Below are 22,276 nucleotides of genomic sequence, written 5' to 3' on the forward strand. Positions count from 1 at the left end.
GAGGGAGCTGAGACGACAGGATCAACTGTCTCTACACGTTCAACTGTCTCTGAGATGGTGGTGTTCGTGGGAGAATCTCCTCAAGGGGGTCCCTTTCCACAAGGATATTCCCACACAGACTATTGTGACGGATGCATCTCTCCACGGCTGGGGGGCGCATTCAGACCATCTTCAGATCCAAGGAACGTGGTCCCAGATGGAATCCACATACCACATCAACTTTCTGGAACTCAGAGCTGTTTATTTGGCCCTGAAAGCCTTTCATTCGTCCTTCCAGCCCAACTCCTTGCTTGTACAGACGGACAATACAACCACAATGTATTACCTCAACAAGCAGGGGGGCTCGAGATCGCGCACACTGTCCCAGGAAGCGCAGGCGATCTGGCACTTGCTGTTAGCCAGAGGACTGACGATAACAGCGACCCATCTACCAGGTGTGCAGAATCCTCAGGTGGACGCACTCAGCAGGCTCGTTCAAGAGAACCACAAGTGGGTCTTAAACGACGTGGTGCTAGGACACATCTTTGAAAGATGGGACAGTCCAGACATAGATTTGTTCGCCACCTCCGAAAACAGCAAATCCCGAGACTTCATGTCCAGGTTTTACCAACCGGGAACTCTGGGGAATGCGCTCTGGAACAGCTGGTCGAACAGCTTTCTGTACGCTTTTACACCCATTCCCCTGATTCCGGCAGTGCTCAAGAAGCTGTCTCAGTCCAGAGCACTAATGATCCTCATTGCTCCGGAGTAGCCTCGACAGTGGTGGTTCACGGACCTGCTCCACCGGTCTCCAACCCCACCTGCGGCTTCCATGTCGACCGGATCTTCTAACGAAGTTCGGTTGGCAGATGGTGCACCCCAACCTCTCATTGTTGAGTCTGGCGGTGTGGCTCCTGAGATAGTACAGTATGGACACTTGAACTTGCCTGACAACTGCATGGAGATACTCAAGGAAGCTAAGAGACATTCCACCCGGACTTCCTATGCCTATATGTGGAAGAGGTTCTGCATCTTGTGCACGTCAAAGAATGCTGATCCCTTTTCCAGACACATAATGGCAGCCTATGGGGCTTGTCTGTCCAACCCTTCCTCTCTATCATGAGAAAGGATTTTTGTGAAGGGGAGTTTCTCTAGGTGTGAAACTTTAAAAAGTGTGTAAAATTTGATATTATTCAGCTATCTTTTTCACTTCAAGATGAAGTACTGACCAGTGTAGCCTTGTAGTTTTAGGCTGAATTATTTGTCTTTGATGTTCTCTTAAGTGTCTATGCAGGACTGCAGAAGAAGACCACTTAAGAGACTATTTCGATTGCTCTGGGGAAAACACACATGGGCGGGACTGTTTATTAGATTAGGACTATAACAGAGATACCCCTACTACAGAACTGGAGTTACAGGTAAGAAACTACTCCTTCATTGCCTTGGATTTTGGGAGTGAGGGCCACTTAAGGATTGCTTCCAGTAGGCCAAACAGGAACTACTGAAAAAGAAAGTTGCTAGGGTTGCCTCTGGGAACATTTACCCTATTGATTAGGTAATGCCTAGAAGTCTTAACCAACCGCTAACTGGTGTCAGGCATAATTGTTGACCCCCAAGGTATCATCCTCAGAACACTTTATGGACTTGCGGAAGATCAGAAAATGTCTGGACCTTCTGACTATGACCTGAGAGGGGCCCGAAGGACTAACTTGCTTCAAGTATTCGGCCCTGTTCCACAGTGATGACTATACAGTTTCAGCAACTGCCCTCTTTGAGGATTTTAATTTCTCAAAAAGAGACAAGGGCCTTTTCTATGCTAGGACTTAAAAACTTTTTTAAACTTTCTGACTTTTAGACTTTCAAAGGAACTTGTGCACTTATTGTGTCCGACGAGGGCTCCATTGCAGTCAGCCTCAAATCACATCAACTCCTTCCATATACTATCATTATCGCTTTTTACTTTTTGATGCTATTTCCATTTAAATCTTTACACATTTATGTCACTGCCTCCCCTTACTGGATTTTTGTCGTTTTGGTCTTATTTAACTCAAAATGTTTCTCTTTATTTTAACATTTATCTTGGAATTGTATTTTCTGTGTAGCTTTTTCTACTGTGTATGCACTGCTTAAATACTTTACACTTTGCCATTGATTTAAGCCTGACCACTTTTTGTCCCGTTACCAGGGATTGAACACAGGTTAATTTTTTAAAGAAATTGTGTTACATCTAGCAGGTGGTAGCGTTATTCTTTGAGGTGAACCCTTGACCACAATGATAAATTGTACAGATATAGCTGTGGAAATGAAATACTTACAGTGCACACAAAAATGGAATAGTGGAGAAGACCTGTAAAGAGAATGGACCCTCCTAACTACACCAACTGTCTATTTTGGATAGCACTGTTGTCATGACTCAGCATGGATTAATAGTGAACTTCGCAAATATTACAAAAAAATGTCGGTGTTGAATCCTGTTGAGGATACCTCACCTATGGATGTATTGGTGGCTGAATGTGTACCATGGATTGCTTAAAATCTGGGGGAACGAGGATGTGTGTTACAGATCCTACTCACTAGTGACCACGAAGGGCATGACCTGGAATAGTGCACCAGGCAACAAAAAATTGCTAATTTGAAAATGCTTTCTAAATTGTTACATGTTTACAACCATAGCTCCTGCCCCACTTTCGGGAGCCTCAACGTTGTAGCAATTATAATTTGACTCTTACATTTAGCTCTTTTTATTGCTTTGTAATACCCTAGTCTTTGATTTTGCATCTGTTTTTATGTTCTTCTGTGTCCAGTCTGTATCATTGCCTTTGCTAGTTTTCCGTCTTCTTTTTTATAGGCGGCACTCTTTAGTTTCACAGTTTGAACTCGGATGTAACTTTGGATGTCTTGAGAGGTGCCACTTCATCCATTGTGTTTAAAATCTTAGGTACAGTTTTTTTAGCATGTCCTCAGTGCTTTTATTGTATCTCAGGTGAAATCTGTTCCTGGAGTAGGATGCTTGGAAGCATTCCTTGAATTCAAGAACTTTAAAATGTTCCAAAATATTTCAGATGCCTGAGTTGAATGGTGTTATCGAGGTTGCCAGTGTGCGTGTGTAATCAGAGTTTGTACCTGCTTTTGTGACTAAAATACTCCCACTAGTGTAATAAAGATAAGAAAGACCTACTATCTTCATCTGTGTCAGGTCCTGTATTTTGCTTTGCTTCTAGCTTGGGATGCTTTGCGAAGTTTTACTTTAGAGGATTATGTGACTTCGTTCATCAGCATGAGAACGGGAGACAATCTAAATTTGTTGAGATACAGTACTCGTTGAGCTCCCTAAAAGGTTAGGTGAATAAATGTCCACTGAGTGGTGGGTCTTTGTCATGGTTTATGGCTGCTAATAGTCTTACAATTTAGCTTTTTAAAATGAGTGTCTCATAATATAATTTGTCAACTGGTAAAATATATTAAGAATTAGACATTTGCAAGTGGGGTGCGAGTTACGGTCAGTGTATCTGATTTACAGTTTATTCATTTTAAATGATATAGTTCCTTCAAATTGAAAGCATCTTTTTTTTCCCAAAGACATTTTAGGTTGAATCTGTCCGTCCCATGCGGTGTAACCTTGCTCTCTAGGATGGTACGCTCGGTGAAGCAGTGTAAGCTGTATCATTTGAAATTGGAAGGTTATTACCTCCTCTCTAGTGGCTGCTACCTCTTCCCACCAGTCCTCGTCCTCCATCTGTCCCAGTTCCCCCTCCCATTCTACCCTCACCCCCACCATCAGAACGGACACGTTTTGAAAGGGCATTTGGCATATAGCAGACAATTATGGCCCTTAATATTTGGAAGGAGAGTTTTCGCTTCTAGTGTGGAGTATTCGAGGATGTACTCTTTAGACTACATAGTTGGTAGGAGCGCACAGCAGAGCTGGAGGTACCGGGCGAACTGTGAGCTGTGCATATTGTAGTTTTTGTACTATGTGTAAGTTTTGAAAGGACTTTAGTGACTCATTGTGTATCACATACCTATGGCAGTGGGGTAAACATTTTTACCGCCCCTCCAACCCCCTCTACCTCACCCACCCCCCATGGAGAAAAAAATGACCAGGCCCCCTCTCAAAATTTCACAATTATTTTATTAGAAGGGCAATGTTTAAATATGTCATAGACTTATTTAAACATTGTAGTTAAGTTCTTTTACCATTTTAAAAATGCAATTAAATACATGATTGGCCAACATACTTTTCTGGTCGGGCAGGCTTACTAATGTGTAAAGGCATCCACAGTGTGATTATTGGTAATGGGGATATTTGGAGTCCCTTCCCTTTTGACACCTTCTCCCAGCCAGGTTATAAATGATAAAAGTTGTTAGGGATGGGCCAATACAGAGCGGTTTGCTGCAGCTCATATTTTTTCTCCTGAAACCAAAGCACTGTTATCAGCATAATGCTTCTTTAGGTCTGAACCACTTTTAAAATGCCAGAGAGCTCCAGGAAAGGCAGAAAAGCCTCTCGAGTGACTCTGTGCCTCCCTGAATACCCTGGAGCGGGGCAAGCGTGGAGCAGATGAAAGAATATTTTCTTTCTCTTAAGCGGGTCTTCGATCCCTTGGCTCCGTCTGGTGCGGTTTCCAACCCCAAAGAGGTAGGGAGTATTCCGGCTGCCCCTTTGCCGATGGTTTCGACCTCTGCCACAGCGGGACCCCCTATATCTGTTAGCAGATTCAACACGGTGCCGGTGCTTAGCACTCCGGGGTTCAAACCTTCGGCGACGGTGCCTCTCCCGTCAGTCAGTGCCAGACGTTGTCAGTTACAGCTGCGCCACTAATTGTAGATCCGTCTACCAGGGTTTCCTGTCGGAAATCCTCGTTTTACAGGCGGAGAGGAGGATGTGGGACAAACACTACTTGGTGCTCTTGCCTAACCACCGTGGAAGAAAACTGGCCGACTGATCTGGGGGATGCTAGCGGTCTACAGCCTCAGACTTGCTCTCTCCCCTCTGGGCATTGCCACGGAGGATAGTTTCTCTTTGTCAGAGGTTCTAAGAAGAGCAGCTACAATTTTGCCTTGTCAATTTCCTGCTGTGCAACTAGCCACAGACCCCTTGATGCAGGCTCTCCACCAAGGTGAGATGTAAGTGTTCTCATTACTCCCTTACAATGAGTCCCTCTTCGACAAACTGTTGGGGAATTGAGAACAAACCATCACAGGCCACTGGCATCTCCCTGCCCCAGGAGACTCCCCCTGCCTCTTACGCCAACCCACCACTGGAGGATTGGTGATACAGGCTGCTACCGCACAGGCAGAACCTTCTGTCCTTCCGGTGGTTCCTCCCAGCAACGACGACAGATGGTTAGATAATTGTGGACAGCGTTTCTTCTCTTCTATCAGTGCAGCCTGGCGATCTTTAAATGCTGCTTACGTTTTAGGCAGAATATCTCATGCTCTATGGGACTCTGTCACGCAGTGCTTGGTGTCGGAGGAAGCTAAACAGGAGGTCCTTCAAGTAGTATAGGATGGTCTGGAGGCCGCCAAGTTTGTTATTAAGTGTAGTATGGACACCACTGATTCTGTCAGTAGAGGTACGGCTCAGGCTGTGGCACTGCGCAGGCATGCATGGCTGCAGAAGTCTAGATTCTAGGAGCCTGTCAAAAACACTCAGCAAAATATGCCTTCTGAGTTCAGACTGTTTTTGTTAGCAACACCATTTTGAGGTAACACAATTATTCTGTTTGTTATCCCGCACTCCTTTTAGGAAGTCCTTCTCTATTCCAGTTGTGGCGCACAATTAGTGCTGTATTTTCTTTCTCTGCTATGTGCAGAATTGCCCATGTACTATGTGCAGAATTGCCTCCTAAGCTGTATGCAGCAGGTTTATCGGCTTTATTCGAAAGGATTTTTTTACGGCTTGTTGAGTTGTACTTACCTTATGTGGGGTACCTCTAGTACACTTTAGTCCAGTGTTTCTGTTTATATCCGTATACCTTTTGTATATGCATGTCCATTTCCTGCATCCCTCCATAGGTAGACAGGTTCTTCGCCTTGCGTGGGTGTGGTGTATGTTGTTTACTCTGCTTCTTCAGATATATATTAGATGTTGGTATGGATATTGTTTGTAATTATATCTTATGGATATCTGTTGTTTGCTTGACCTATTCGAATATATCTTCATGTATTTAGCCCTGTGGGCTTTCCAGATGTGATGTTTCTGGGCTCCTTCATCACACACTTCCCATACGACTGTCATCGTACCTGTGGTAGATACTGGCCTCTTTCTAACCACTTGGCCTATGAGGTCCTCTACCCGTATGTATATTAACCATACCTTAGTGCGTTCTGCGCATATTTGTAGTCAAGCTACTATATATATATATATATCTCCTCTGGTATGTTATTTATTGTGGCCCATTCCTTAATGTGTTTATTCATATTCATCGTCTTATATGTTGCAGTTCCTCTTGCACATTGAACTGTCTACCCTTCAGTGGGACCGCCTGTAGGTGGCATGTTTTCCTTTTGTAGATGGCACATAACACTCCTGACTATAGGGGCCCGGTGAATTTTCCTGCTTCTGGGGGGGGGGTTTCAATTATAGATCGGAACAATCTTTAGTTGTGTTTTGGTTCCCTTATACAGGTTGCCACATGCCTGGGCTTTAACCTTACTCTGCCTTTGCATGTGCTTTCGCCTTTGGAGTGATACAATGCTATGCGTTACTCTTTCTGCTCCCTTTTCAGGAGTATTAGTTCCTCTATTGGGCTTTCTATATGACTATGCTGGTTTCCTCACCACTGACCCGTCAGACGACTGCTTTTTGTGTGCTTCCTCCTTGGATTGGTGTGACGCTCTGCATTGCTATGTTTGTCTCCCCTTTTCTGGCGTGTGAATTCCTCTATTAGGAATTTTTCTGGCTATGATGGTCCATTGTCCATCAGCGGTAGAGGCGCTAGCCTCCTGGTTCTGCCACTGGTTACTTCGTCCTCTTCTCTTCTCCTTTCTCATTCAGGCTCTTGTCCCTCAGGGGACGGTCCCTTTCTTTTCATTCCTCTATTGCAGATGGTTGGGACTTGATTTTTCTCGTTATGGTCCCTATTTGCCTTTATGTGGCATGGTTAGATCTCCCTATTTGCTACCTTGTATTGCATACCTGTTACTTTCTTCCTTATGGAATCATCTGGTCGCCTCTATTTGCAACCTTTATTATCAAGTTCAACTACACTTGTTGTCCGACGCTGCTTTGCTCTATAGGGGATTTCCTTCGGTGCACCCCTTTTTCCATATTATGCTACCTCCTGTTAGGGGGATTTCCATGCATATCTCTCTCTCCTCTTCGTTGCGGACATAGGGTTGTTTTCTAAGCACTTTCCTACTCCATTTGCCATGTTGTCATATCGGTGTGTCGTGCCGTTATTCCTGTCATTCTTCCATAGTATTTGTATATCTTTTCCTTGGGGTAGGGTAGCATTCTCTTACAATTCCCTTTTTTTCCAAGGGGATGTACACGTATGGCTAGATTCCCTTTGTATATCTTAATAAGATCCTATGTCTGTATACTTACAGATATATGTATATTTCATGGAATTATCTATAGCTTGTTATTATATTTATGGCGCTTCTTGTGGGTATAGTTATTGTGATTGTTTTTCTTCGCTATTGTGATTACTCCACAATATTAGGACACTGCTCAGTGGTTTCTCAGAGGTTCTGTGTTCCACATGTCCTATTAAGTGTCCTAGATTCGTTCTATGATTGCATTGGCCTTATTAGGTCAGTTACTGACATTTCGTCTTACCATGGATAATTTCTGTTTACACTGTAGGTGTTATCTTGTCTACACTGTGGTGGTTTCAGTTGTGGTCACCATGTATACCTGGGTCAGATGCTGTCGAGGCCGCATCTGCTTCTTTTTTCCTTACTGTGACAGGTAAACCAGCATTATGTTCCCATGGTTTTTGCCACCTGCCTTCTTATCGGGGCTTGTGGTGATTAGGTTACTATGTGTTGAACTTTCACAAAGTGTCTTCTCAGTTGTCCTTTCCCCCGGTCTTTTTTTGTTTTCTGACTTGGTTCATATTACTGGTACATTCTTTATAGTCCCAGTTCACAGAACCTCCTTCGGGGATGGTATGGCTTGGGTGTCTGATTCATAGTAAGGAATTTGCAGCTAGATGTCTCTATCAGATGGACAAGTTAATTACCTTTGCTTACCATGTATCTGGTAGAGACCGGATCTAGCCGCAGATTCCTTGCGCCCCTCCCACCCTCCCCGCAAACCATTTTTTCTTTCTTCTTCATTTATATTGAGTCTGTTTTTGGGATGTTCTATTTGTAGACATTCTTGTTGTGTTGTAGGCTCATGAGATATCTTTCATGTGGATGTCCTGGTTGTGTTGCAGGTTTGTTCGCTTAATTTCTGCTTATTTTCAGTACTGTGGTACCTTGGTGGGTATGTCTATTTCTTGGAGGGGCAGAAGGACATTGCTGTTCCTGCTATCTGTCCGGAGTCTTTTGGACCTCTTGCATTCTTGACTGTTTTCTTCTTCCTTTGCATTCAACAGATACATGGTGTCTATTGTCTTGGCACCCTGTTCCAATAGCTAGTTTTGGTATGGGGCTCCACATTTTGAGCGCAGACTATAGGCTCGAAGAAACTGACATCGGCGGAGGGGGTTATATGGACTCCGCTGACGTCACACCTGGAGACAACATCGCCGCGGAGTCGCTCAACTCCCTCTGCCAGCACACAGGCGTACTGGGGGGAAAAGTTTCCGGATCCCATCCGGCACCTGGGGAGGATTCTAAGTAAGGAGTCTGCAGATAAATCCTGTTTCTACCAGATACATTTTTACTGAAGGTAAATAAATTGTTCTTTGACACCTCTCCCATAGGAACTCAGCTTAGCACCAGTTGTACAGCAGTGTGGTATATGCAGTCCCCTTAGCACCTTCTAGTATGCCCACAATGCGCTAGCTGTTGTGACATGAACTTCCTTCTCCCTCCAACTAAGCGCTGCAGAGTTAAGAAGTGAGCCTCAAGTGACTTGACTGTGTCTTCAGTCCCAGACACCCTACTCTCTACTTCTGTGACACTGTGGGATGTATTCTGCAAGTCTTGTCTGATCATAACCAGGTCACCTTTAGTTCCCCCATCTTGCCCTCCAATGTGTCTTTAACATCTTAATTTGCATATAGTATAGAGGAAGTATGTGGTCCACTCCAAGTTGCTCCATCCTTGAGAACAGTGTGTTTAGTTCAATTATCAATCTTTTGGTGGGAGGCTGGGACTGCCCATTTGTCTCTCACCATGATGTGTCTAAGGGGGAACCATAGCTGTCTGAGTCAAGGAGGCAAGTCTTAGCTAATCTGCTCAATGTGCCGCCCACCCACTGCCCCTGTGGGGCATTCTCACTGTGCCAGTCTGGAGTCGTAGAAGTGATCTCTGGCTGATGAGGCACTTGTTTTCACAAAGCAGGCCAGGCTACCGGTGTGCTAAGTCGATCTAGTCGCAGGGGGCCAGGATAAATCGGATGCAGAGGAATCACCCCAACTCCGCCACCAGCGCCTCACAGCGGTGGGATAGGGGCACTGCGGGGTAATCCCCAATGAGCAGGTAGAGAATCCAGAGAGGCCCGACCCAGGCCAGGCAGCATCCATGGCAGACCCTCCACTCCGGCAGTCCCCCACAGCCCAAGGCTCAGTCACTGCCCTCAATACAGGTCGTCAAGCACTCCCCGCTCTATGGATAACTGTGTCCGACCCCCAGGTAGTCCTGTGGAAGGAGGGGGGGGGGTCAATTGTCTTACCTAGCACCGTGATTCTGCTGCTGCCCACATCACTCCCCAGATGGGCCACAGTTGCTCTAGTTTCACTTACACAGTGGGGCCACTCCCCAGTGCATTGCATGCCTCTAGGTCCTCCACTGGCCCCTATGCACACATGTGTGTAGTCACTCGACATATGTGCAGGCATCCAGCTTTTTTTCGCCTGAGAAGCAGAGAGGTGAGCCCATCCCCGGAAGGCCCCGCCAAATTCAGTCATTAGCCCTCCACTTAGTCCCTCAACGCCTCATAGGGTAGGCAGAGAGCTTACAACAGTAGGAAAGCAGGGGATTGAGAGGGAGTGAGAGGGGAAATACGGCAGTCCCCAGCACCTCAATCAAGTCTGCGATGTCAGCACTACCTCAGCCCTCTTCAGCCCAGGCCTTCAACTTCGTAGCCTCCCGGCGGCCTCAAGCACTACCCGCCAGGCTCTGGAAATGTGCTAAAGTTCCTTACTGCAGCGTTGGCAGTGCTCAGCAGCTACCATGGTCGAAGTTCCTTGCAGCTATATATTGCAGCTGCCAGTGCCCACTAGGATGTCCATTCATCTGGGACCAATAAATATCAATGGGTGGGGGTGAGGAGGGGTCCCATTTCGGTGTAGTTCACAGGCAAGGTCCAGTTGTGCGGCGCAGGACCCACCATACACTGCCCCAAAGTGAGGCTGTGGATCAACCGATATGCATCCTTGCAGTCCACAAATGTCCCTCCTCCCAAAGCGAGTGCTTCTCTCTCACCTTCCAAGCCGCATCCAAAGAGCCACACATCTCCAGAACCCCTCCGGCCCACAGTCGTCGTTCTGTAATATCATTCAGCCTCACTAGGCCCCTTCTGCTTTATTTATGGACTTCACCTGACCTCTAGGGATGGTTGTGGCAGCACCAGGCGCCGCTATCTGAGGTCATGAGTAGCATATCCAGAACCCCAGGGTGGTGGTTATCAGAGTCCTTCAGGTGGCCAAAAGGGGTCCTCCCCATCTCCTGGACCTGGCGCTAGTCCATGTGTCCCGGCCCTCTGACTCTCTCCCAGCTCATCTCTGCGCGAGGCTGCTGCTACAGCCACCGCTTGAGCCTGCTGACCACAAGCACACTCAGCCCTTGGCTCACAATGCTGCAGTGTTAGCCATTTCCCTCAGCTGGACGTTGATTCTCGGCACAGGCGAGGTGCCTGATGTCAGCCGCCGATACACACACAACCCGGACAGGATTGTCCCGGCGAGCGGTAGCTACAGTTGGATTGCAGCCACTGTGCGACGGAGCTCCTTTACGGAGCGACCGCCATGCTCTGCAGTCAAGCCACGCCCGGTGTTGACGGTTTAAACTTTTGTACCCGGATTTCTCTTACTTGAGACTGGGAAACATCTTTAAGAATATGAATGGTTGCTTTGTGTGTAAGGTGAATGGTTGTGAGTCTTTATTTTCTCTCATAAGAAATGTCCATATTCCATCTTCAGGATAATTTGACATAGGGTATTTTACGTGAATGAAATGATAACAACAATCTAACATTGATGGATCAAGATTATATTTTTTTGTAAGATATGTTTGCCAAATTATATTACACTTTTTACTTTTCAGTACAAGGTGATTGTCCCGAAAATCGGAAATATACAAGATCTTTGCACAGGACTGTCTGCTTTGTCTGGAATTCCTGCAGATAAGGTGAGCCGATTTGATAGCATAATATCAACATGTATAACTTGGTGTTAAAGATGTTCAAAATGTAAATGTGACTGTTTTCTTTCTGTTTAGATGATAGTTACAGATATTTACAATCACAGGTTTCACAGGATATTTGCCACAGATGAAAACTTAAGTAATATTATGGAACGGGATGACATTTATGTGTAAGTACTATTCGTATGATGTGCTTTACCTGTTTGCTTGGAATGATTTGGTTTCCCAGTCTGAAACTATTTGTTTCTTTTCTCAGCATAAATGTTTTTATCCATTAAAATAGATATGTCATGTACATCACTTATGCATTCTGTACAGGCTAATACTAACAATTATTTCCTCTTACTCTAAGGATGAAGAAACACAATTATTATTTCAGATGCATGATAAACTGCAAAGTATTTGAAAATTATGACACCATATAGTGTATAAAATATTGGAATTGCATTTGAAAATTGCAGAGTAAGGACCGATATCCGCCATTGGAACTCTACTAACTTCCCAAGACTTCTGCTTAGTTTAGAGTCCAAAGAACCTGTTTCCGTACATGAAATTTACTTTGCACAACAATCAGTCAACTTGATGTTTGTCAGCCAAAAGGGCTTCCATTGACCTGTACTTCAGGTATCCGCAGATATTAACACAAAATTCCTTCAACGTCCAAATCTCTGTTTTGTATGAGAGACTGATGCATTAGTATGTATAACCATACCATTCTACACATCTTCTGTTTAAATCTGCTTTATTGATTTTGTTGATGAAGCAGGCTATATTTAGGGAGGTTACAGCTCAGGATTTGATACAACTATGGTTCAATAATATTGTTACCTGTGATGTACAAGATGACAATATGAGGAGTCAACGTTCACCACAAAGAGGAGAAGTACATATGTTAATATACTAGTGTAAGATCACATTCAGGTGCCCATCTAGAGTGTTACAGAGTCCTTGTGTGCTTCTGTCTGTGGAGCTGAGAACATACGGTGAGAAAGTGGGAAAGGGCCCATCACTAGGCCATTGACACTGTAGTACATCACATTAGTGAAGGAAGGAAAGAAAAGTAAATAACAACGTAGAACAAAAATGCAAATCTGTCCATCTTGGGTTTTGCCCTTTCCCCTATGCTCTCCACCAATCCTCCAACAAAGAAAACTATCAAGGTACATACAAACCCATTAATGACCACAGCTGATCTTTTGCTACAGATGAGGGCTATCACTACACCGCTATCTTGGACGTGTAATTTAGAGCAGCAATCTAGGTTACCATATCTATCCCACCTATTTTTGCCTCCACATCAGTGTGCCTTGAGTCTCAGTGCTGGTCTAGTCACAAGTTATGAAATATAGTGTCCCAGTTGACAGGTATAGGCATTTTACGCAGCCTAGAGTGTCTTCTTTGTGTAGTGCAACACTTTCGGCCCGCGCCCACACCCGCAGTGATTGCCACCATGCCAGTAATGGGGTGGTTCAGGTGATTCTATTCTCTAATAATTAAGCATTTTGCCACTATCAAACCCAGATAAAGAAATTGAGATGTGACCCTTTGCTTCTTATTTATGTGAATGAGTCCTAAGATGCATGCCTTCCATGTGTGTAGATTTGTGCAGTCGGTCATTTGGGTAGTTACATGTCGCCAGAAAGTGTAGAGATGAGGACATGCCCACAGCGCGTGAAGGAGGTCTGCATCTCATAAATGACCTATGGGGCAGTGTGCGTCTGTTCGTTCATAGTATCTGTTATTTTTAACTGGTCTGAGATAGGCTTGTTGGGTTGTGTAGTATTGGATGAGGCAGAAGCAGCATTCTGAGGCATGTGTGTCGGATCCTCCAGCACGGAGGCCCTCTCTTTATCCGTATAGGGACAGGCCAGGTCCCCCTCCTCAGCACTGACTCAGGGGTGTGAGAATTAATACTGTGTGCTGGCGGAGGTAGGCTGCGAACCATATCGTGAGCTGCCTTCCCGTTCCCATAACATGCAGGTACTGCAGTGTGAGGTGCATTGAAGGCTCCGTTCCCCCCATTTGTTGAGGTATGAATCAGATACAGGCCCGTAGGCAGCCCTTCGTCCTCTGCCAGTGTATCATATCACACTATGTCACCATCTCGATAGAAGTCCCCCTATGTATGCAGACTGGCGGCACTACACACAGCGATCTCCACAACGAGGTGTTAACGTTGCCTCTTGGCATGCCCAACAGTGGCAGCACCGGTGCATAGGGGTTAGTGGATCGTGTAAGGTACAGACTACACCAGTAGCACTTATACCCTACCTCAAGCAGTAGAGACTCAGGTGACTTCTCACACATTCATGGATGGAAGTTTCGGAGCCCCGCTGAGCGGGTCAAGGCCGGGGATAACATTACAGAGCTGCTTCCCCGCCTCCCACTGGGGTTGAAAGGCAAGACAGTATTGCTATATAATAGCATGTTAGTGAAAAAGTAGAGTAGCCAGGGCAAAACCACCATTTTGAGCAAGGCTACACGACCAATGACAGATAACAGGAGAGTGCGTCAGAATGACATTTGGGATCTGCGCACAGGCGTCGCTCTGGTTGGATTGCCATATATTAAGTCAACTGTTTGATGATCAGAACCCCCTAAGTAGTGAAACACGCTGGGTTGTCATTTGACTGGGGTCCCTCTAAGGGTGAATGTTGGAGCGGGATACTAAGTGGTAAAATGGAACACGCATGAATTGGCCCAGTTAACTCGCAGGCCTGAAATGGCAGCAAATTTGGTAAGAGTCTGGGGTAGGACATTGGGTTCCGATCTCATGTCTTTGATATAGAGGAGGAGATCATCAGCGTACATAGAAATCGTGTGGGTTTCACCGCCCATTGGAATATTTCATTCTTCGCTCTGGCCCCTGATAGCCATAGCAAGTGGCTCTATAGCCAAAGAGAAAAGTAGTGGGGATAGAGGACATACCTGGCGGGTGCCTCTGCCTATCGAAATAGGGTCCGAAATATAAGAAGTTGTTTTTACTCTAGCCATTGGTGTAATGTAAAGCAATTTAATCATTTGGAGGAAGCGGGCACCATGCCTAAAGCGGGTAGTGTATCAAATAGAAAACCCCATTCCAGCGAATCAAAGTCTTTCTCAAGGTCTAGGACCAAGCATCCACGGGGTTGCCAAAGGTGCGTGGAGTATTTGAGACCCAGAAGAATTGCCGCAAACTCAATATCTGAAAGAGACATGTTAGTGATAGATTCTTTACCTTAGAATATCCCAGGCGTCGGACTGGATCAGGAAGTTTTGCTTAGCAGTACCCTTACGCGTCAGTAGGTGGCATGCTGCGGCTCCGCGTCCGTCACTTGCGTCGTCAGCGCCGAGATGACGTCGCAGAGAGTACTTAGGCGCCATCCATGCGCGCTGACGTCAGTTCTTTCTTTTTCCGCGCCAGTAAGCGCAGATCCGGATTGAGCGCATACCTTGGTCTCTTTTGACCTCTATTTTGAGACTTTTGTCTCCCCACTTTCTCTTGGTGCACGTAGGGATGCCCGGCTTTAAGTCCTGTGGGACCTGTCGCCGAAACATGTCGTTAGCAGATCCCCACGATGTTTGCCTCTACTGCCTGGAGGCCGACCACGACTACCGGGACTGCCGTGACTGCAGTGCCATGGCCTCCAAGGCCTTGAGGGAGCAGCTTCGGAAGTTGCTGGAGGTCCAACTTTAGTCGAGTCACCACTCTCGGTCTAGGGGCCGTTCCCGGGACCGCTCGCGGGACAGGAATTGTTGCTCCTCGGACTCCGGTAAGCGTCGCCATAAAACGAAGTCGCTCCTCCGAGGGGGACAGGGGCATCCGCCCCTGCGGCTCCTCTGGAGCCAGAGAGTCCTGCGGCCTACCCACCATACACGGGTCCATCGCCGACCCCTGAACAGATGCAAGAATGCCTTGCTGCTTTGGACCTCCTATATAGGCCTTGGACTCCCGCCGGTGCGCCTTCGGGCGCCGCGTTCCCGTGTCCAGATCCTGCTGGCCCGGTCGGCTCCGCCATCGGCTCCTGCTCCGGCGCCACAGGATCCTGCACCGCTGGCTGCGGCCCGGGCTTCACGAGGTGCAGAGTTGCCGGCTCCGGCGCCCCCTTCGGCTCCACCCCCGGCGCTGCACTGGGTTACGTTTATCCCGCCCTTGCCCCCGTTCCCAGACCATTTTTTCCGGCCTCGGATCCGAATTGGGCGCGGTCCGGCCCCGGGCAGCGCCCTTCACGGAGCCGTTTCCGACATTGTTCCTCCCCTCTCCGGCTCCGGCTTTGCCACCGTGTCTGGTCCCCTCTACGCCAGAGGCGGACGACGACTGGGAAGGTTCCGAAGACCCGCTTGCTCGGCAATGTGACTCCAAACTTGATTGGGTGGACGACTTGGAGGATGCTGGCGACCTCGATGTCTCTACTGACCTGGGGTTTGCCTCTCACCCACCTAATATGGAGGAGGGTGCCTCCTTCGTGATGGTCCTCCGTCGGGCTGCTGAAGCCCTCAACCTTGACCTCCCCACGGTGGCTCTCAAGACCAACGTCCTCACCGAGGGGCTCCAGACAGCGTCTACTTCAGCGGAGCCGCTGCTTCCCTTTAATGACGCCCTGACAGAGGTCCTCTTGGGCACTTGGTCGAGGCTGGCCGCTGGGGCCGTCGCCAGTGTGGGAGTAGCGGCCCAACAAGCAGGCGGTGTTCACCGACCGGCGCCCGGTGACCCTGCTTTCTTGACCACTCACCCTACACCTGAGAGCCTGGTCATTCAGGCCTCTACGTCGCAGAGTGCCTTTCTCACGGCCTGCGGGATAAGGACTCTAAAAGGCTGGACCAGTTTGGGAAGCGGTTGTTATCTTTGTCCAGCCTTGGGCTGCGGTCGGTGAACACCGCCTGCTTGTTGGGCCACTACTTCCATGCGGTGTGGGACGCCGTTGCTCAGGTGTTGCCTGAGGAGGTGCAGGCTACCCTTTCTCAGGCGATTGCTGAGGGCAAAGATGCGGCTAAGTTCGCCATTCGGTGTGGGTTAGACTCCGCCGACTCTCTGCGCAGGGCGATCTCTACGACCGTGGCGTTGCGGCGCCACGCCTGGTTGCGTTCAACCGGGTTTTCGCCCGATGTCCAGAGTTCACTCATGGACATGCCCTTTGATGGCACCCGCCTGTTTGGCGACAAGGCGGACAGTGAACTGGAGTGCTTTAAAGACTCGCGGGCTATGGCCAAGTCCCTTGGTCTTTCTAATAAGAACCCAGCCACTCCTGGTTTTCGTTCCTTTCGTAGTCAGGGTCCAGGTGCCCAGACGTGCCCTTCCACCAGGCCTGTGCAGAACCAGCCACAGCGAGCAGGTTGGGGAACCAGCGTGCGGGTCAGTCCACCTCCACCCCGCTGCTTCTGCCTCTAAACCCTCCTAATCTGAGCTTCAGGGAGCACCCCACGCCGGTGGGCGGCAGGATCCGCCACCACCCCCGCTGGCGTGAGATTACGTCAGACAAATGGGTGCTGCAGATAATCTGCAAAGGTTACTCTTTCGATTTTAGTCCCCACCCCTAGCCATGCCACCTCGGTGCCACCGCATGTCGGGGGATCATTTGGATCTTCTCCAGCAGGAAGTCGAGGCCCTCTTGGCCAAGGGGGCCATCGAGTGCTATCCTGGGCCAGAAGTAGGGAGTGGTTGTTATTCTCACTACTTTCTGGTCCCGAGAAGGACAAAGGAGGTCTGCGTCCTATCCTGGACCTTCGGGACGTGAATCGCTTCCTCCGGAAGGAGAAGTTCAAGATGCTAACTCTAGCTGCCCTTGACCCTGGAGACTGGATGGTGGCGTTGGACTTGCAGGACATGTATTTTCACATCCCCGTCCTGCTGGCCCAACCTGCAGTTCACGGTAGGCCAGGAGCATTTTCAGTTTACCGTGCTCCTCTTCGGCCTTACCTGTGCCTCTCGGGTGTTAACGAAAGTGATGGTGGTGGTCGCAGCTCATCTGCGCAGGTTAGGGGTGTCAGTCTTCCCCTACCTCGATGACTGGTTGGTGAAGGCAGGCTCGCCCCAGGCAGTAGTCACCCACCTTCAGACTACGGCCGACCTCCTGCATTTGCTAGGGTTCTCCCTCAACGTGCCGAAGTCGCACCTGAGTCCCTCTCAGAAGCTCCCTTTCATCGGAGCGGTTCTGGATTCGACGCAGTTTCGGGTTTATCCTCCCGAGCAGCGAGTTCGGGATATTCAGGCTATGATTCCGATCTTTCAGCCGCTATCCTGGGTTTCAGTCCGAATTACTCTCCGGCTCCTGGGCCTGATGGCCTCCTGCATTCTGCTAGTCCAACATGCCAGATGGCATATGCGAGCACTGCAGTGGGACCTGAAGTTCCAGTTGGCACAGCATCAGGGTAACCTGTTCGATCATGTCCAGATCTCGGAGGGCACTGCACGACAATTGCAGTGGTGGCTCACGAGTCGTGATTGGGTCAATGGCAGATCCTCTCCCTTCCCCAACCGGAGCACACAGTGGTGACGGGCGCGTCACTACTGGGATGGGGAGGCCACTTGGGAGAGGCAGCGATCAGAGGCAGCTGGTCTCCGGTGGATTCCCGGCTCCATATCAACCTTCTGGAGCTGCGGGCAATCCTACTTGCACTGAAAGCAATCCTTCCCTCTGTTGGGGGAAGTGTAGTGCTGGTGTTCACGGACAACACCACCGCCATGTGGTATTGCAATAAACAGGGCGGGGTGCTGTCCTGGACCCTATGTCAGGAGGCTCTGCGCCTCTGGACATGGCTGGAACAACAAGGCATTACTTTGGTGGTTCAACACCTGGCAGGGTCTCTGAATGCCAGGGCGGACGAACTCAGCTGCCGGTGCTTGATGGATCACGAATGGCGTCTGCACTCGGGCGTGTCGCAAGGTCTCTTTTAGCAGTGGGGAGAGCCTTGGTTAGATCTATTCCCCACCGAAGAGAACATGCAATGTCATCAGTTCTGCGCGTTGGAATTTCCAAGGCACACTCGCTCGGCTACGCTTTTCGACGCAAGTGGAGTTGCAGTCTGTTGTACGCCTTTCTGCCTATACCAATTCTGCCCAGAGTGCTGAAGAAGATCTGGCGCGACTGGCCCCAAGTTATTCTTGTGACTCCGTACTGGGCTCGAAGAGTATGGTATCCTGAGCTACTCAGTATGATCATCGATCCCCGATCCTTCCTCCTCTTTGGGAGGATCTTCTGTCACAGCAGCAGGGGACAGTCCTCCACCCGAACCTGTCCAGCTTCCACCCCCATGCGTAGATATTGTGCGGCGACAGTTGACGGCTTTCGACCTTCCTCCTGAGGTATGTAATGTCATCCTGGCAGCCAGGCGTCCCTCCACTAAAATGGTATACGCCTGCCGATGGAACAGATTAGTGGTATGGTGCACAGCAAAGGCTGTGGATCCCCTTTCTGCCCCTCCTTCTGAGGTTCTTCTGTTTCTTCTTTCTTTGGCCCAGCAAGGCTCAGCTCTGGGCACTGTCAAAGGTTATCTTTCTGCCATTTCTGCCTTCCTGCAGCTTCCTGATCAGCCTTCTCTTTCCAAGTCCCTGTTGTTAACCGCTTCCTCAAAGGCATTACACACATGTTCCCTCCCGTGCCTTTCATAATGCCTCAATGGGACTTGAACCTTGTTTTGACTTTTCCGATGTGCGATCCCTTTGAGCCTCTTCATAACTGTCCTTTACGTCTTTTTACTCTAAAGACGGCTTTCCTGGTAGCTATCACCTCTGGCTGGAGAGTGAGTGAGCTCCAGGCTCTTTCTTCCAAACCTCCTTTCCTTTCAGTGCATCTGGACAAGGTGGTTCTGAGCACCCGACCTTCTTTCTTGCCCCTCTTCACATGAGTATGGTGGCTTATTTGCAAACTTGCACATTAAACTGTCAAAGCATGTCTCTGTGGCTTCCCAAGCACCATCTTTGACATTATGCTGCTTGCAGATAAATGATGAGAGAGAGAGACCTTGTATACCATCACTTGCTGATTTGTAGTAGTATCTACTTTTTTTGTAAACCAGGTGGAGGATTGGGGATGCGGCTGGTTATAGCCAGCCATTCATCATAATGGGGTGGAGTTAGGAGCATATTATTCGATGAATGCTTTAAAAATACAAGCAAAGTTTCCGTTTATTCTGGTTCTGGAATTTGTGGTTGCCTTGTCTTTTAGGTAGAGAATGGTCTACACCCATTGTTGACAGCATGAGCAATTTTTATTTTGCTGCTTCTATACACTGCTCATGCAAATATGGTTCACACTTTTATTTTCAATCATTTTCTTTGACCTATTTTGAAATGTAAAAAGTTCTAAGCTAACCCTTGAGAAAATTACATCAGCCTTCCTTGTCCATATACAATTTACTACCTAAACATAGGAGCTTAACGGTGTTTCACAATTGATGCTGCCAGCAGCCTTCACAAGAAACCCCAAAAATGGTGTTAAATATTCATTAATTTGTATATTCAAAATGTATGGAAAACGTGTTACACAACAGACAACTGTTGTATGAGATTGTATAATGACCTCTGCAAAATTTTACATTGACATTTTCTTCAGTGAGAAAACTAGCACATTTTCTGTAGCTGTGTACATATTTTGTGAAGAAATGAGAAACTGCAAAATAAATCCTTCAAAAACTGGTTTAATATATTGCAGACGAGCATATAACCACTGTTGCAGGGTTTCTGCTCAGGAACGGAACTATGCTTGGGATCATAGACCATCTGCATGTAGGGATGGAGTCATCCTACCACCTCAGTATCTATGAGCCCGAGTCCTATTAGCAATAGTGCCTAAGTTGCTCTCCTAACCTTACCAGAGAAACGAGTGAATTGGTACCCCAGAAGTCAACGCTCTCAATCCTCTCAGGGATCGTGGTAACAGGACACGTCCTTTCGCTCTCACTCTTACTCGTACACAATAAAATAAATAAGACACAAAGAAAGTTTAAAATATTTATTCAAATTATTTTGTCCTAAAATGCAGTATTCGTACCACAATTAGAAAACAAATGTATACTAAAAATACCGTTTACATGGTCATTAAACCATATATCATAAAAATCCTTGTTGTATTGTAAGGCAGAATATCCTAAACCACCCTCCCTTCTACTGAAGCTAAATGATTTTGTATCAAAAATATCTGGGATTAGTGGCGGACCCCTACGTTAGCATACTCAGATGGATGTTCTACATCTCAGCTGGCGTAGCAATCTTGTCTCGGAACCCTTGCTCAGTGTGTGTACTTAAACTCCTGAGCTCAGTTATATGACAAGATATGTATGCCCATAAACAGCAGCTGCATTCTCGTGTTATGTCTAGGTGCTACAGCCTGACCAGAGAGAATAACGAGGCATTGTTGTTTGACCTTGTCTGTGGTGTTCAGTCTAAATCCCAGAAAGGAACAGAGCACAAAAACATATGCAGGTTCCGGTTGAAAGTACAATGTGGACCAAAAGCAAGCATGTTCTTATAGTAATGTGCGCAAAAGAAAATGCGGCCTACAACATGCACAATTTGACTAACATAGGGAAAACTACAAAGGGCCATGCAGGAAGAACATGACACCCTCCCTTTGGTCGGGATAATAGCACTAAAGAGAATACTAAATGTAATAAAAGTAATCAGAAGTTAAACATATTCAAAGGATAGTTTAGAATAGTAAGTTACCGAAAGCGCATAGAAAAAATTAATTTTGGAAAAATTATGTTGCTTTGGAGGAATCCATTGCGTCACTCGCCATCTCAAATGCTAAAGACTCCATAAAGGAGCTGATTCCACACATGATGATTGGCCAACTGCCCAAGGTGCGAGCTTAAAGAACAAACATGATCTCTGGTCACAGGCGATGCTGATACAGTTACCCGGCAACCTGCAGCCGTGTTAGCAAAGCCTGTATCCTGTGTTTCCTTGTAGGCTAGTGGCTCAACCTCTCATTGTGAAGAAGTCACAAACCCAAAAAAGAGTCCTGAAAATGGGACTCTTTAGCAGTCCAATGTCCCAGGTGGCAGGTGTCTGTGACGCCAGGAAAATGTCTAGTGCCCATTCAAAGGGGCACCAGGTACAGTGGAACACAGGTTGTATGCAGGCAAACCAGGCAGGTCGAAATGTTAAGGACCAATCAAGATGCCATTCTTGCAGTAGAAACATTCCAAAGATCTGAAGCATACTCTCACTGTAGTGTTGGAGCTGTGCTAGCTCCAGAGCATCCACAGAAGGAAAGTCCATTGTGGAGAAGCAGGAACAGGATGAGAATACCGAAAATGAGGGATAACAGGAATCCTCCAAATATACTACAAAAAATGGAGGATTGAAGCCGGTATTACTCCAAAGATGGTTGGAAAAGAACTAATGAGGCCAGCGACTACAACCTTAAAAAAGTTCTGGAGGATGTACTGGAGGATTTAAAGATTCCTCCGACACCATGGACTGACAGATCAGCAACGTCGCCTCCACCTGCTTCAACACCCTCAGCATCCTCCGCAAGACCTTCAAAGGGATCCCTCCTGAATCCAGAAAGACCATCACCCACACTCATTACAAGCAGACTGGACTACGGAAACACCCTCTATGCTGGAATCAACAAATCCCTGCTACGCACACTCCAGACCATCCAGAACACTGCAGCCAGACTCGTCCTCAGCGTCCCACGGCATGAGCACATCAACCAACACCTGCCAGACCTCCACTGGCTTCACATCGAGAAGAGAGTAACCTTCAAGCTACTCACCCATGCCTAAAAATCCCTCCACCACAGCGGACCCAAATACCTCAACGAATGAGTCTCCTTCCACAAAGCCAAAAGGAACCTCCACTCCTCCGACCTCGCCCTGGCAG

The 22,276-nt window shown here is 47.5% G+C and overlaps 1 protein-coding gene across 8 annotated transcripts in view; it reads left to right on the forward strand.

Moving 5' to 3' along the window:
- USP15 (ubiquitin specific peptidase 15) overlaps window positions 1-22,276 on the forward strand; it is an 814,317-nt gene that overhangs the window by 402,360 nt on the left and 389,681 nt on the right. For all 8 annotated transcript variants that reach the window (XM_078675644.1, XM_078675586.1, XM_078675595.1 and 5 more), the window contains 2 exons: window positions 11,368-11,451; window positions 11,542-11,636. In XM_078675644.1, coding sequence (XP_078531770.1) covers window positions 11,368-11,451; window positions 11,542-11,636 — 179 coding nt within the window. The remainder of the gene's footprint in view (window positions 1-11,367; window positions 11,452-11,541; window positions 11,637-22,276) is intronic.

Source organism: Lissotriton helveticus, chromosome 1_1 (genome assembly GCF_964261635.1).
Source record: "Lissotriton helveticus chromosome 1_1, aLisHel1.1, whole genome shotgun sequence".
NCBI lineage: Eukaryota > Metazoa > Chordata > Amphibia > Caudata > Salamandridae > Lissotriton > Lissotriton helveticus.